The sequence below is a fragment of the Centroberyx gerrardi genome, chromosome 10 (genome assembly GCF_048128805.1).
Source record: "Centroberyx gerrardi isolate f3 chromosome 10, fCenGer3.hap1.cur.20231027, whole genome shotgun sequence".
In the NCBI taxonomy this organism is placed as follows: Eukaryota; Metazoa; Chordata; class Actinopteri; order Beryciformes; family Berycidae; genus Centroberyx; species Centroberyx gerrardi.
The window spans coordinates 3,410,037-3,425,374 of NC_136006.1; the positions used below are offsets into that span (position 1 = coordinate 3,410,037).

A 15,338-nucleotide genomic window follows, 5' to 3' on the forward strand; every position below is an offset into this window, starting at 1 on the left:
CCTTCTGTTTCCGTGTCTGGGAGGAGAGCAGCGGTGTGATTTCAGAGATCTCCCTCATCTGTCAAAATGCAGGTTTGTAAAGCTTTATTGTCGATTTAAACACGGCCATTTACTAGGGGGTAACGATTTAAACAATAATAACCGACGTGTATTGATATTGTGTCGAGGTTTTTCCCCCCTGCTGGGCTGTGTAGCTTCGCTAACCTAGCTAGCTGTGTTCTCTGGGTGGAGAAAAAGTTAAAATGCTGGCTAGTTTTATCGCTTGTAGACCCGAAACATGCCAAAAGAAAGACAGAAAGTCGCGTTCAGGGGTTACTGTGGTTGATGGTGAACAGAAAATGAGCTGAGTTAAAATATGATAATAATATATGGTAATAATACAGTTTTTACCTGCTCATATTGTTAGCTCAGCTCTTATGGACTGTATTTTAACTGTGAAACAAACCCAGTCTCCAGTCTCTGTGGTTCTCTTTTTCTCTCTGGCAATCAATCTGACAGTTTTGTGTGTTGTCTTATTCATGTAGCGCTTTAAAACCACAAAGTCGGTGTATATCAGTTTAAAAAATTACATGTCAACTATTTGGAGAGGTAAGTAGGCTTAAGGTTAACTAGGGTTAGACCAATATATTCGAGGCTGGTACCTACAGTATGTTATTAAATATCAGATATGACAGGCTGGGAAACCTGACAAGACATTTGAGTAATTCTTCATTTAAAGGCAGCAATGTTTCCCAGAGTTTCTCTACCATTGAATAGGTGTGGTGGGTCACTCTTCTTTAAAGAGCTGCTGACACTAACATAATTTAATCAGTCTGGGTTTCAGTCGAGAGTTTTAGTGTCCCATGATGGTCTGAATGCTGCTTCAGAGACTTTTTCACCCTGACAAGAAGAAAACTCTGGGGGAAACTGGAAATACTTGTCATTCTCTTGTCATGAAAATGGTAAAATTTAGAGATGAATATCAGCTGTTGGCGACTTCAGTCTAAAAACATCAGTGTCTGCCTTCATAAAACCCATTCGGTCGAACCTCGGTCCCAAGTCATTCTCTGTGAGGTTCACAAGGTGACATTAACCTGCAGCATGGAGTTTGATGTGACAGTCTGTTGCTTTACAAAGAGAGGAGGTAAAAAAAAAGTCACATATCAAACCCAGAGTGATGTCAGAAACCTGAACGTCTGCTGTGTTTCCTCCCAGGACCCAAACGAAGACACAGAGTGGAACGATATCCTGAGGAAGAAGGGGATTCTTCCTCCCAAAGAGGTCCCCAAAGACGATGAAGAGGAGGAGCTGGCCTTCCAGCAGCAGTCTGTTGGTAAGAGACACGGATCGGGAGCTTCGGTTCGGCAGTGAAGAGGCAGTTTGTTCAAGTTGAACATGATTGATGTCGGTGTTTCTTCACGTCTTTTTATGGGGGAGAAATATTTCCTGGCTCACCGGCAGAACATGGCTTCCTCTGAATGGTCAGAGTCTAGTGCTGAAATGACTAGTTGATTAATCCATTGACAGAAAATTAATCTATTAGAATTATGATAATTCATTTCTTCATTTTTTTGGTCATTTATCAAGTAAAAATACCAAACAATTTGCTGGTTACAGCTTCACAAATACTAAGATTTGCTGCTTTTCTCTGTTTCATATGGTTATAAAATGAATACTTTGGGTTTTTTGTCATTATTTTTGACATTTTATAGACTAAATGATTAATTGATTAATCCCAAAAATGGTTGATGGATTAATCGATAATGAAAATAATCATTAGCTGCAGCCCTATCGGGGTCCATGCTTAATTACAGCATACATCCAAGCCAGCAAGAACCAAGCAGACATTATGAAACTTTAAAAACTGATTCACGCTGCTCGCTGCCTCCACCCACCAGGTCTTTTGGAGGAAGAGTATGAGAGAGAGAGTTTTAAAAGGCGAATCCCTGCTTTCATATTCCTCCCTCCATATGTAAAAAAAATCAGGATATGAGCTTATTCTGGCTATTGTAAACAGAAAATGCCATTGGCCAACTCTTAAACAGAATACCTGAGTAACCGAATAATATTGGAATATTGGTGTGCATGTAAACTCGCACATTGGATGAACAGTGTGTAATGGCACTGTTTGTTGTAGCCTAGTATAATGGTACTACATGTAATAGGCTGTCGAGCAGTGAAAGCAGGATGTTTGATGGTATCTCTGTCATCACACTGGCTGTTGTAATCTAATATTACAATATACAGGTTAATATTACAATATTCAGGTTAATATTACAATATACAGCTGATGACTGAAGTGTAGCTGCAGTAACAGGCGGCTCTGACCTGCTGTTGTTCTACTAACCAGTGAAAACGTATGAGAGCATGACGCTGGATGAGCTGGACGAGAACGAAGACGAGTTCGGTGAAGAGGATGAAGCAGCCATCGAGATGTACAGGTGAGCTGCTGTGTGTGTGTGTGTGTGTGTGTGTGTGTGTGTGTGTGTGTGTGGGTTCTGCTGTTATATCTGCTAACACAGCTGATTGTTTTAAACGCCATCTCAATACTCACCAGTTGTTGTCAGCCTTCCACTAGTTTTATTCTGTCTTGTCGGTATTTCTTTAATCTCAGGTTCTGATTTTGTCGTCAGTCTCCTAAAATCTTCTTTGCCTGTCTGCTGCCCGTCGATCAGCTCAACATTTTAAGCGGTGCTGCCACCTAGTGCTGACTCTACACATTGCATCATGGACTGTTGATAAGATGCATCTTTCATGTGTACAGCTCTGATACAGAATAAGTAATTATATGAAGGTTGCACACTTCTCTCCATATGAAAATATTTATTTTACATCACCAACATGTTTCGGCATTATGCCTTCTTCAGGGTGTCATACAGCTCTGATGCAGCCTGAAAATGTAAAGATATGAGACGTGTTAATTATAAAAATCCACGTTGACAAATTTGCATAATTGATTTAGTTGATTGTGTCGACTAATCGTTGCAGCCTTAGTCTTGTTGGTATTTCTTTTATGGATGTGTCTGATTTGATTGTCTGTCTTGCTGTTTTTTCGTAACTTTGTTTTATAGTTCTGTTGTTTCTTTTGTTGTGAAACACTTTGTAACCCTGTGGTTTCGAAAGGCACTTTATATATTAAATTAAATATATTTAATTGCAAGACTAACCAAACCAGAACAAACAAGATGCTCAGCTGCCCTCGGGGCACGAAACTCATTTGTTTGTCCAACTGGCACAGAGGCTCGTAAATCACCAGCCACTTCTGCTGATTTACCACTACAGAGATTTTTAGACTGAGGGCCTCTGAATGATGTTTGGTTACCTGGTAAAGTTGAGTAACTTACCAGCTACAACCGAAATGTACCAGTATCTGCCTGGTGGCCTGTTCCTATTTCCCACCCGGAGTCCTGCATCTCTCCTCAAAGTCTCTGTTGCCATAGAAGTAAAGCAGAAGACTTGTTGTTGTCTTTCTATTTCCTTTTCTTTTGTGAGTTGTTGTAGCTCCTCTATAGGGTTTCTTCTTATTCTCTGGTGCCATGTAAGAATAAAAACTGAATTCACCAAGTATTTACATGTATGAGTAATTTGATCCGGTGAAGTGTTGCATCAGAAATGCCTCAGTGTCCACTGGCATGACGCCTTGAATGAGTCACTGCAACTGCAACCTGTTTTATACTGTTATTTTCATTTAGTCCTATATGCTTTTTTTATTGTAAGAAATCTGCATTTCATTTTTTAATGAAACTATATATCCAGATGTATAGAAAAATAGAAAATATTGACACACTCTTACAAAGTAATTGCTGACATGAAAGTAAAGCACATTATAGCCATAAAGTAAAAATAATCACAATATTCTATTAAAATTTAGAGTCATGTTAAGACCTTTTCTTACAAAGTAATTATGTTTTGAAACGATAGAATCAACTGTGTTTTTTAAATGCTGAGTGAGGGAATTTCAGGTAGAAAAACTTTCCAAAACAGATATAATTATTTGGCGTCCTTTTAAAGGAATGGAACTCTTCACTGAAATGCGTTCAGCTGCATGACATCACTCCAGGTTAACAGTGTATTGGTTTCTGTGGTCGCCCAGACAGAAGCGTCTTGCGGAGTGGAAGGCGACTCAGATGAAGAACGTGTTCGGAGAGGTGGTGGAGATCTCCGGACTGGACTACGTCAAGGAGGTCAACCAGGCCGGAGAGGGCATCTGGGTGGTGCTGCACCTCTACAAACAGGGGTAGGGTTTCTCTGCTTTTACACTTTCATTATGTTTTATTGATGGATGTGACACTTATGAGAACAGATATCCATCATACTGTTGCAGACAGCAAGTCTGACCAAGTCAACTTTGCTTGAGGCTCAAGTCCCAAGTCTAAATGTAGATTACCAAGTCAAGTCCATGTCATTAATGTCAAGTCCCAAGTCTAAATGTAGATTACCAAGTCAAGTCCATGTCATTAATGTCAAGTCCCAAGTCTAAATGTAGAACAACAAGTCAAGTCCATGTCATTAATGTCAAGTCCCAAGTCTAAATGTAGAACAAGTCAAGTCAGAACAAATCAAGAGTCCAGTATCAATTTAATATCTTAAAGAAACTAAATATCTAGGACTTTTCAATGCAATATGGTTTTAATAGGATAAAAACTTGGTAAGAGCATCATGAGTTTGATTTCTATAATCAGTTTCAACTTCAATAAATTCAATCATTCCATACAAATTCAGAAAACAGAATTTAAATTCAGTCGTCCGCTGGAACAAATCTCATCACTTTCAATCTAAGTCATTTACACAAACACAAGATCTCAAGTCAAGACTTTAGAAACCTTTTCAAGTCATCAAAGTACAAGTCAGAGTCAAGTCCCAAGTCACCAGAACCCAAGTCAAGTCAAGTCAAGTCTTCTCTTCATGCATCAAGTCAAGTCTCAAGCAATTAAAAAACTAAAACATTGTCACTGTGACGTTTTCACCCTCTGCAGCCAATAACACAAACCAGGTCCTGCAGCAGGTCGTCCCAAATACCAAATCAATGATCAATGATTGCTGTATTTGAAGCCCTTTGAAATCCCATTGGATAAACTAAGAAATACAGTCAGGTGGTCGAGCTAACATCAAGTCGGTTTTTCTTTGTTCCTGAAAAGTTGACATTTTGGAGATTTGACAGTGACGTTATGTCTACTTTAGAACTATTCCAGTTAAAATGTTAGTAATGTGGGGCGTCCCAGTGGCTCAGTGGTCTGAGGCATGGACCATGTAAGGGACATCCTGGATTTGAATCCGGACTGGGACGTCTGTCACATGTCATCCCTCTCTCTCTCTCTCTCTCTCCCTCTCTCCCAGTCTTTCCTGTCTCGCTCTACTTTGATCTGTTGAATTAAAGTGAAAAATGTTCTGTTCTGACCCGAAAAACCCGCAGCACTAACGTCTCTCTCCCGCTGCGCCCTCCCCGTCTCCCAGCATCCCTCTGTGCACCCTGATCAACCAGCACCTGAGCGGTCTGGCCAGGAAGTTCCCCCAGACCAAGTTCCTGAAGTCCATCTCCACCACCTGCATCCCCAACTACCCCGACCGCAACCTGCCCACCATCTTCGTCTACTTCGAGGGCGAGATGAAGGCCCAGTTCATCGGCCCGCTGGTCTTCGGGGGCATGAACCTCAGAGTGGAAGGTACTGTTTGAACCGGGGAGTCGGTTTGAAGGCTTTTCCTCGATCGATCGTCCTCAGAAGTAACGATCGATCGATTCGTCTTTTTCAAAAAACAGCAAAATGTAGCTTGTGACAGAAAATACAATACACCCTTTTTTTTCTTTTTTCCAGGTGTTTTTTCCAGGGTATTTTTTTGTATTTTATTGTATTTCTTCTAAGTTACATCACATTTCTAGGCAATTTCTAGAAATTTGTTCTTGCTATTAAAGCATTGGAGGAAACGACGTCCATTTGGTGTAATTTGCTCATTTCTGCTATTTCCAGGATTGTGGGAAAGGGAACCCACTTGAAGTAAAATGCCAATTTTTTCATTACAGTACTGTGCAAAAGTCTTAGGCACATGTAAAAAAAAAAGTCTATAAAGCGAAGATGCTTTCAAAAATAACGAAATGAAAAGTTTATAAATATCCAAAAAATTACTAGAAAGAGCAGTCTACTGACACACTAATGCAGAAAACAAACATCTAAGACAAAATTTATATAAAAAATCTATGGTGCCTAAGACTTTTGCACAGTACTGTATTTTTGTTTTTTTCTACTATCCTACCACTAGAAGGTTATTGGTTTATAAGTTTAAAAGCTTGCACAGTTGTGATCTAAGCAACACATGGTGGTGCTATCTCTACTCTGGACCCTGGTCTTTGTACTTTGCGGCTGACGCGTTTGTGGTTTTGGTTTCTGTCCCACCAGAGCTGGAGTGGAGGCTGTCCGAGTCCGGGGCGGTGAAGACCGACCTGGAGGAAAACCCCAAGAAGCAAATCGAAGACAAGCTGATGACGTCGATCAGATGTTCGCTCCCCACGCGGAGAGACAGTGACTCTGAGGACGAGGACGAGTAGAGGACCGGGACGGGAAAACTACACTGTGGAAAATCCTCACAGAGAGAGAGAGAGAGAGAGAGACAGTGAAGCTTCAGTCACGATGGTCTGAGCGGGAGGAGAGGGAACAGCATCCGCTTTATCTCAACAACAGAAATACTTCGCCCTCCGATCCTAACGATACATCTGTATTGGAGAAGTGGGGGAAACCGCGCTGCTGTCACTCTCATGTAATTCAACAAATCTCTGATTCACGTGAAACCCCGGGCTGGGCGATAATTCAATATTATCGTTTATCGTCTTTCAGTGGAGTCGTATGGTGATGATATGATGATTTTGGGAAATCATGACGCACAATTCTGCTGTCTGAACTGATGACAACAAGCACATTTTATTTAAAAACTCTGACAAAGTGCAGTATGGTAGGAATATCATTTGAAAAGTTCGGTTTAGATTCGGTTTAATAGGATGAACATTCATTTTGATTATTTAATGTGATTTTGCATTGGAAAAATATCCTTTATTATTATTATTATCGTGATATTGATTTCAGCCACATCGCCCGGCCCGACGTGAATCTCTACAAAATCTTCAAAGACGGTTTTAATCCCTTTTTTTATTACGTTTCATGATATATAAATGTCACAAAATGTTCGTGTACATTTCTAATTGTTCCATTAAACGTGAGTTCGCCTCTTTGCCACAATCATCAAAGCCAGTTTTTGTTATAAATTCTCATGTCTGGTAATCTGTGTCACTGTCGATTTTTATAAAGCAGCGGTTCTCAACGTGGGGTCCGGGGACCACCAGGGGTCCTTGAGGGGGTTCCAGGGCGTCCCCAGCAAACTGATGAATCGTTAAACTTCATTTACAAGAAGTTAACACAATTAGAGAATGTAGAAGAATGGCTGTTCTGATCATAGTTTCTCTGTTATCTCTCTACCTACAATACAGAGAGTCATGGGATTCTGGACCAAATCATATCTGACAATAAAAATATTCTCAGATTTCGGTTCGAGAGACAAAATCTCCCTCAAATGGGGGGTCCGTGGCTCTAATGTGGACTGAATTAAGGATCCTTGATATGAAAAAGGTTGAGAATCACTGTTCCAAAGTTATTTTGACTGTTTTCTTTGTATTTTTGGCAGATTGATCAGTATTCATGTCTTGTGAAACAGAACGAAAAGTCACATTTTCCTGTAAACGGTTCACACAGAGTCACACCGACTGAAGCTACATCTGGAGGCAGGAAGACACATGGCAGTCAGGGCAATGCAGGTCTATTTTTCATCTACAATAATTTATTTTCTGGAAAAAAAAAGGTTTTTTTGCTTTCTGGAGAGACATTCAAAGATGCTCCATCGTGCCCCGATGTCCCAGAGGCGGCCGCTTCCTGGAGCTCTTCTTCTTCTTCTTCTGTGAAGTCCGGTTTCCTACAGGATCCCCTCCGGCAGAGCGCGAATCTTCTGTTCCACCAGCAGGACAGAGAGAGGGAGGAAAACTGTCAGTGTCAACATGTCCAACCTTAACAGAGATGAGACTTTACTCTGGTTTATTTCAGTGTTTGTGGCTGTGAAGCGTCGATTTCTAATGGGAACTGCTGTCTAGAAATGACTGAATGATGAATTATTTCCTGGTTTTCATGTTAGCTGCTCGCTCACATGCCTGACTCACTTTATCTTCCACAGACAGACAGGGTTCCTACAATTGGGTGTTTTCCAGGTCTTGAAAAGTTAGGAAATTGCACAAAAACATTTGGAAAATTACGGAAAAATATTGTCATAATGTCCCGATGTACATGCAACTACACATTTTCTGTTGAAAAGAAGAGAAGATGAAGACCAAAATTTTCAAATCAAATCAAGAAAATAAGGTCTGGAATTGAAAAATGGAATTGAAATTGAAACTGTGTAGGAACCCTGTATAGAGACTTCTGTTACTGAGCTTTATAAAGGTATACAGGTGATAAAGTAGGACAGTGGTTCTCAACGTGGGGTCCGGGGACCACCAGGGGTCCTTGAGGGGGTTCCAGGTGGTCCCCAGAAAACTGATAAATTGTTCAACTTCACCATTATTTCATTTACAAGAAGTTAACACTCTAGAGAATGTAGAAGAAAGACTGTTTAGATCATAGTTTCTCTGTTATCTCTCTACCTACAATACAGAGAGTCATGGGATTCTGGACAAAATCATATCGAACAATAAAAATATTCTCAGATTTGGGGCCCAAGACACAAAATCGCATCAAATGGGGGTCTGTAGCTCTAATGTGGACTGAATTAAGGGGTCCGTGATATGAAAATGGTTGAGAATCACTGAAGTAGAAGAAGCATATATCTGAAGTTTTTACCAGGAGAACCAGCTTCTTTCTCCTCTGGGACAGTTTGGGGGAAAGTCGCATCAGAGGATGAACTGAGTGAGACTGGAGGAGGAGGAGAAGGAGAAGGAGAGAGAGAGAGAGAAGAGTCAGTTCATCAAGATCAGACATCGGCCAAAACACTCAGAACAGTGTTTTTGTTTTAAAAAGTGTTTCCTTGACATGAAAAGTCATAATCTGAGTTTATTGCTCAGACAGAATAAAAAGATGTGGTCAGTCCTGCAGTGTGATTGGCAGCAGCTGTGTAAGTCCAATAGAGACTTCATGAGAAAAGGCAAGGAATCTGCACACTACTTCAAATCAAAAAGGCTAAAAAAAAAAAACGTTTCGATACTACATGGTCATCAGTGACACTGAAGAAGATGTAGTATGATGAAGACACTGATGAAGATGTGGTATTGAAATATTTGCTTGTATCTGCACTTTTTGCACATCTGGATCAGAGCATGGCTTAATAAACGCCTAGAAAAGTCTTCTTCTGCCCCCTTTTTTTTAGCCTTTTTGATTTTAAATAGTGTGCAGATTCCTTGCCTTTTCTCAGACAGAATAAAGAAACGTGAGTTCACTGCAGAAAAGTCAAAAGTATCCGAATTAAAGCTGTTTTCACACCACAACAGGAACTGAGACTGGGACTTAACAGAGTGTTTCTATCAGTTCAAACCAGCACAGTTCATTTAACACGTTGTTAACAAGTTGTTTAAGTTGTTATAAATTTTCAAACAAGAAATCAGATCCAGCTCAGATAAATTTCCATTTTCAAATACAGGATTTCTGCCCTGATCTCTTCACTTCAGTATTTAATGAGATGCTAATTATTCTGTTAAAAGTAAAAGCAGCCTCTGGGCCAGTGGTTTGATTCACTACTTTAACTATTTAATATAGTATATACGATTATTCAAAAATGACAACTAGAGAAATTACACAAAATGGAAAAAGTGGGCAAAATCAATCAATTAAGATGCGATTAAAAAGGCGACACCAGTCGTGCTCCGGTCATGTTTGTGTTTTAAGACAACAGTGAGAGTCAAACCCACAGGTGAACCTGCGGCTCACCTCGTGCTGCACGGCCCCGACAGAGTTGTGTGCTTTAGAGTAATGAAACAGGAACTGGAAGAGAGAGAAAGTCGGTGAGCCGCTGCTGATCGGATATCAGAAATCAGAAATGATAAACTGATGCTGAGACGAGAAAACGTACTCTTTTGAAAACATTCTGGACCTGCTCCTGTGAGGAAACACAACTGCAGATTAATAACACAGAAAACATACAGAACATTTTCCTGTATTATGATTTTTGGTCCCTCTCACTGCTATACTCTCACTGCATGAGAGCTATTTCATCTTATTTCTTATTTGTCATACACACACTACCAGTCATTAGTCTGGACCCACCTGATTGAATGTACTATGTGTTTCATTCTCTTAAAGCCATTTTGCTTAAATGCTTGAAATGTGTTTCTTAGACAAATATAAATAGTGAAGTTGATCCTATGTATGAATTTCTTTCCAAAGCCTTTGCCTTTCCATCAAGGCAAAGGGCGGCTGCTTTAAAGAATCTAAAATATAAGATAGTTTTGATTTGTTTAACACTTTTTTGGCCGTTGCATAATTCCATTTGTGTTATTTCATAGTTTTGATGTTTTTACTGTTATTCTAAAATGTGGAAAATAGTAAAAATAAAGAAAAATGTGAAAAAACTTTTGACTGGTGGTGTAAATATATATTTTGTTGTATCGTTCCATATAAACAACCTCAACAGGAGTACTTACATTCACGTTGCTTATGAATCTAAATCACAAATAAATTTCAAATAAATACTTAAAATCTGTCTGATGAACCAAACAGATTGAAGTTTTTCCCTTAATAACAACACACACTCTTCATCCTTCTCTCTCTCTTCTTAAACACACACACACACACACACACAATCCATCACACTCACTTTCCCTGCAACGAGGCTATTTCAGTTGATTGTTTTTCCCTCAGTTGTTTCTTTTGTTTGTTTGTTTCTATGATTTTTTATGTTTTTGCACTGTTCTCATGTCATTTCACTTCTGTGCCCAATTCAACTTTTTTATTCTGATTTGCTGTCAGCCTCTATCAGCCTCTACTCTGCATCCTCTACTGTTTCTCCACCTGGTGGATCTGGAGGGAAACCTGCTGATTGGTCACAGCTCTGATGTGTCTGTCTTGTTGTTGTTTACCTCATCCTGGTCTCTCCACACCTCCTTACGCACATCGTCGCTCCTCTGGACGCCTGGAACCTGCAGACAAACAACAGTCTTCACTGTAAATGAATTACGTGAAGACTATTATCCTGCAAAAATATCGATAGTCTCAATATTGACGACTGCAGTTTCCAAGAGGAAAGAGAAAGCTGTTTGTCCTGACAGAGAAAAGTGTTTCAGAGAAAATATTTTTTCCAATATTTTTTTCCAAATCCGAACTGTTAGCGTCTGATTTTCTCAGAAAGCAAAATCATTTCACGCTGGATTTGGGTTCGATCATCTGCAGCTCAAGCAACCTTTTCCTACTTTTACTTTACTTATGTATTTACTTTTCAATATTCATAAGACAAGGGTGAAAAAACCTGTTGTTCATTCATTCATTCATTTTCCACACCCGCTTATTCCTGTTCAGGGTCACAGGCATGAAATGAATGATGAATGAATGAAAAATAAAAACAAGACAAAACTGACATTCTGTTGAGGGACTTCATACATTTTCATGACAACTTGAAATCAAGAAATAATATTTTCTGACCAACAGGTTTCTGACTAACAGGTTTCTGACTAACTGGTTTCTGACTAACTGGTTTCTGACTAACTGGTTTCTGACTAACAGGTTTCTGACCAACAGGTTTCTGACCAACTGGTTTCTGACTAACAGGTTTCTGACTAACAGGTTTCTGACTAACAGGTTTCTGACCAACAGGTTTCTGACCAACAGGTTTCTGACTAACAGGTTTCTGACCAACTGGTTTCTGACTAACAGGTTTCTGACAGCTGGTGGACAGTAATTATCATCCTGTCTCCACATGACATCGATCAGCTGGAGGATCTGACCTGTCCAAAGGCCAAAGTATAATAAGTATAAGATCTCTTCAGGAACAGGGAGCTAGGTGTTGATCATCACCCCCCCCCCCCCCCCCACCACCACCACCTTAAAGAGAAAATCCACCCTAAAGCAAAATGTGTGTACGTTCCCTATATGATCGAAGGCAGTTGGAGTTTAATATTTCAGGTCTTTATCTCCTCTAATGGGAAATGTAATTTGCAGTAAGGCATAAGACACACAATAACATACTGAAAAAGGCATGAAACTGAAGTAAAGCAGCAGAAAGAGCAGAGGATTGAATGATGGAAGAGGGGGGGGGGGGGGTATTGACCTTATTCACACGTTGGCCATTTTGAATACTAGGGAGGCCGCTGTCCTACGCTGTGTACCAAGATACATCATACTGTATATTTATCATTTCACAGATTCCCTCCTGAAAAACATCGGAAATGAATGAACTCAAGAATCCAGAGTTTACATTTTAAACCTCCATATTCTGCACTCTCCAGTGTTTTATTTTGTGTCTTGAGGTCCATTCAAAGCTGTGTGTGTGGTGTCATGAACCAAAAACACTCTCAATCCATTTCTCCACGTTCATTTTCCAGCATCTCTCTGAGCCTTACCAAGAACAGGCCGTTTCTGTCGCCGTGTCTTTAAGGCTCATTAATATTAACGACCCTCCGTTCCGATTGGCTAACCGTTTCGAGAGTGAAACGTGAGACGCCGCGGCCCGGCGGCTACAGGTAGGGAAAACTCTCCGGTAATAAACGATGACGACCGCTCGACCGCTTTGAAAAAAACACTTTGTTAGTCTATTATTTCTTACAGAAATGATAATGAGCGAACCTTTGTGATGCCACAAAGTTACGGAAGTCCAAGTCTGAAAAAATACAATCTATCCATAATTAGTTATCTAGGTAAGATAATTAGCTAGCTGCTGGTCAGGAATGAATGAAAAAAATGCCATGCTATTTATATATTTTTTAAAAATTTTCACCAGTTTCTTCTTTGTCATTCAAGTTTGCTAGTTAGCTAACCTGCGCTCCAAAAAACTGTGGTTGTTTAGCTCCGCCCACTGAGGTTTAACTCAACCAATCAGATTATTTCTGCCTCCAGAGCAGCTCTAAAGGGGCATCAGTGTCCTTTTCCTACTTTAGTAACAGAGAAAAATCTTTGAAGATTCAGAAAATGTATATGCTATTTAAAGCTGTTAAGTGCAGCTACTCCCTTTTCCCACCAAATTTAATCTACTGTTGGGTTTTCACTTGAGTCTTTTGGATTTCCCCCTTTATTTTGATTTGGTTTATGGTTAGAGCTCACAAACAGCTTTCCAACGATACATGATACTCATTTTCTGGCAAAATGTCACTTACGCCCCTTTTGCACTAAACCCTCAAAGTGCTTGTAGAACTAAAACTCCAGTCTGCGCCCAGTCGATCCTCCCCGGGTGGATAAAGATTTAAAAAATGAAGATTGTGTGTTGGGGTGGATTTCTCCTCCCGCTGCCCCTCAGCTGTCATAAGAGCTGATAGGTTTCCTCTTTAAGACTGAGCGGCTGTCAGGGAAACACTTGAAACACACAATTATATAGAAACACCATCTGACATAAGAGCACTTTGATGACATCAGAGGCAGCGTCTGCTCAAACAACAGAGCTGAAAGAACTGCACTGGAAAGTCTTTTTTTTTGTTTTTTGATTGATTGATTGATTGATTGATTGATTGATTGATTGATTGACTGATTGATGCAGTTTAATATCAAGTTTAAACAGGGTCCCCACATTACTGGAAAACCTGGAAAAGTCATGGAATTAAAAAAAAAAAAAAAGCTTTGGGTGAGTCAGGAAATTTTATTTGTGAAGCTAATTAATTTTTTTTCCTTGAAATACTGTAAAATATCCCAAAATGCTGTGTCTGGCCTAGAATAATAAAGCCTAGAATAATCAAATAATATTATAATCCTTGATTTTTACAGTGAAAAACAAACTAATGCTTAAAGTCAGTGTAGTTAATAGTTATTTTTAAATTCAGTCTAGGCTATTAATATTTGGTCATGGAAAAGTTGTGGAATAATGAGGTTAAATCAGGTGAAAATGTAGCAGCGGACCTTTTTTTGGTGGAATATCCCTTTTCGCATCCGTTATATTTTCCATACAACCTTAACACTGAAGGTAATTTAACATTTACTGCCTCAAACAGGCTGATAACTTCGATACACATGTGGAAATGTGACTGTAAAGAAGGAAAAAAGAATCAGAAACAGCCTGCAGCTAGAAGAAAGAGTTAATAAAGAGATGATTCCTACCTTTCTTAAAGCGATCCCGTCTTCCCACTGGTCGAAAGGACTGCCATAAGACTCTGAAAACAGCAGATGTGAGGAATATTAAATATTTATTGAAAGCGATTGCTGGAAAATTACAACGATCTGTTAGTCAAACTATATGATGAATACTATGAGTCATTCTGATAAACCAACATCATTAACTGAACAGAGACATCTGAAATTACATTTTAATTATAAATACCAGAAATCACAATCATATTACAATGTGAAATAACACTTATAATATTCCTATAGGCACTTGAAGTGTCTGTGGTTCTCAACAGTGAGTTTATAGTGATTGTATTGTACTTTATGGTATTTTATCTGCTATAGTATCACTGTAATATTCCTGTAATATTCTTATAATGACTTGTAGAGTTTAGAAAGTGCTTTGACTGTCAAGATAAAAGCAGAATACTCAAAATGAATTTAAAAAAAGTTATGGACCCCTATGATACTTTATTTTATCGTTATCTCCTATGGCATCACTATAATATTCCTATAATATTTCTATAGGAACATATAGTATGTTTGTGGCACTTAATAGTGAGTTTATAGTGACCATATGGCGGTTTATATCCTATGGCATCACAATAATACTCCTATAATATTCCTAAAGTGACTTATACTAGTTTTGCTGTGATATTTGCATAGCATCCTTTCAAAATTGATTCCAGCATTTTAGCTTTTTTTCTATAAATCTAAGCCAAATAAATCCGAAAGGCTCATTAAAATATGAGATATAAACATCATGTCCGCTCACCTGCTGCTGCGCTCCAACATCCAAGACACCAGAATAAATAGAAAAGACACAGTTGTCTCACAGTTGGCAGAGTCATGTCTCTCTTTCTCTGTGTGTATATTTATATTTTCTTCCTCCTCTCTCCTCTTCCTCTTTGCGCGCTTGTTTGGAGAGGCTGCACCGGTCGGTTCGGCTCGGTTCGGCTCGGCTCGGCTCGGGTCGGCTCGGGTTATCTGGGTCACCAGCTCGGTCTGAACACCTTACACTCTGCCTGCAACAGTTAAAAAGCCCACAACTCCCAGGCTGACAAGCATCATCTCCCACGCAGAGGTGACCAATCCTGC

General features: G+C 39.5%; 2 protein-coding genes across 2 annotated transcripts; one reads left to right on the plus strand and one right to left on the minus strand.

Moving 5' to 3' along the window:
* Positions 1 to 7,205, plus strand: pdcl3 (phosducin-like 3). Its single transcript, XM_071910572.2, has 6 exons — positions 1 to 72; positions 1,195 to 1,312; positions 2,330 to 2,420; positions 4,073 to 4,216; positions 5,434 to 5,642; positions 6,372 to 7,205. Exons 1-6 carry the CDS (start codon positions 67 to 69, stop codon positions 6,518 to 6,520), a joined length of 717 nt encoding a protein of 238 aa, XP_071766673.2. The 5' UTR covers positions 1 to 66; the 3' UTR covers positions 6,521 to 7,205.
* A 527-nt stretch (positions 7,206 to 7,732) lies between these two features.
* nms (neuromedin S) lies at positions 7,733 to 15,091 on the minus strand. Its single transcript, XM_078286182.1, has 7 exons — positions 15,023 to 15,091; positions 14,235 to 14,285; positions 11,078 to 11,137; positions 10,072 to 10,098; positions 9,930 to 9,983; positions 8,850 to 8,921; positions 7,733 to 7,738 (listed from the first exon to the last, which is right to left on the minus strand). The coding sequence occupies exons 1-7, from the start codon at positions 15,089 to 15,091 to the stop codon at positions 7,733 to 7,735; spliced, it is 339 nt and encodes a 112-aa protein (XP_078142308.1).
* Between the last annotated feature and the right edge of the window lie 247 nt (positions 15,092 to 15,338).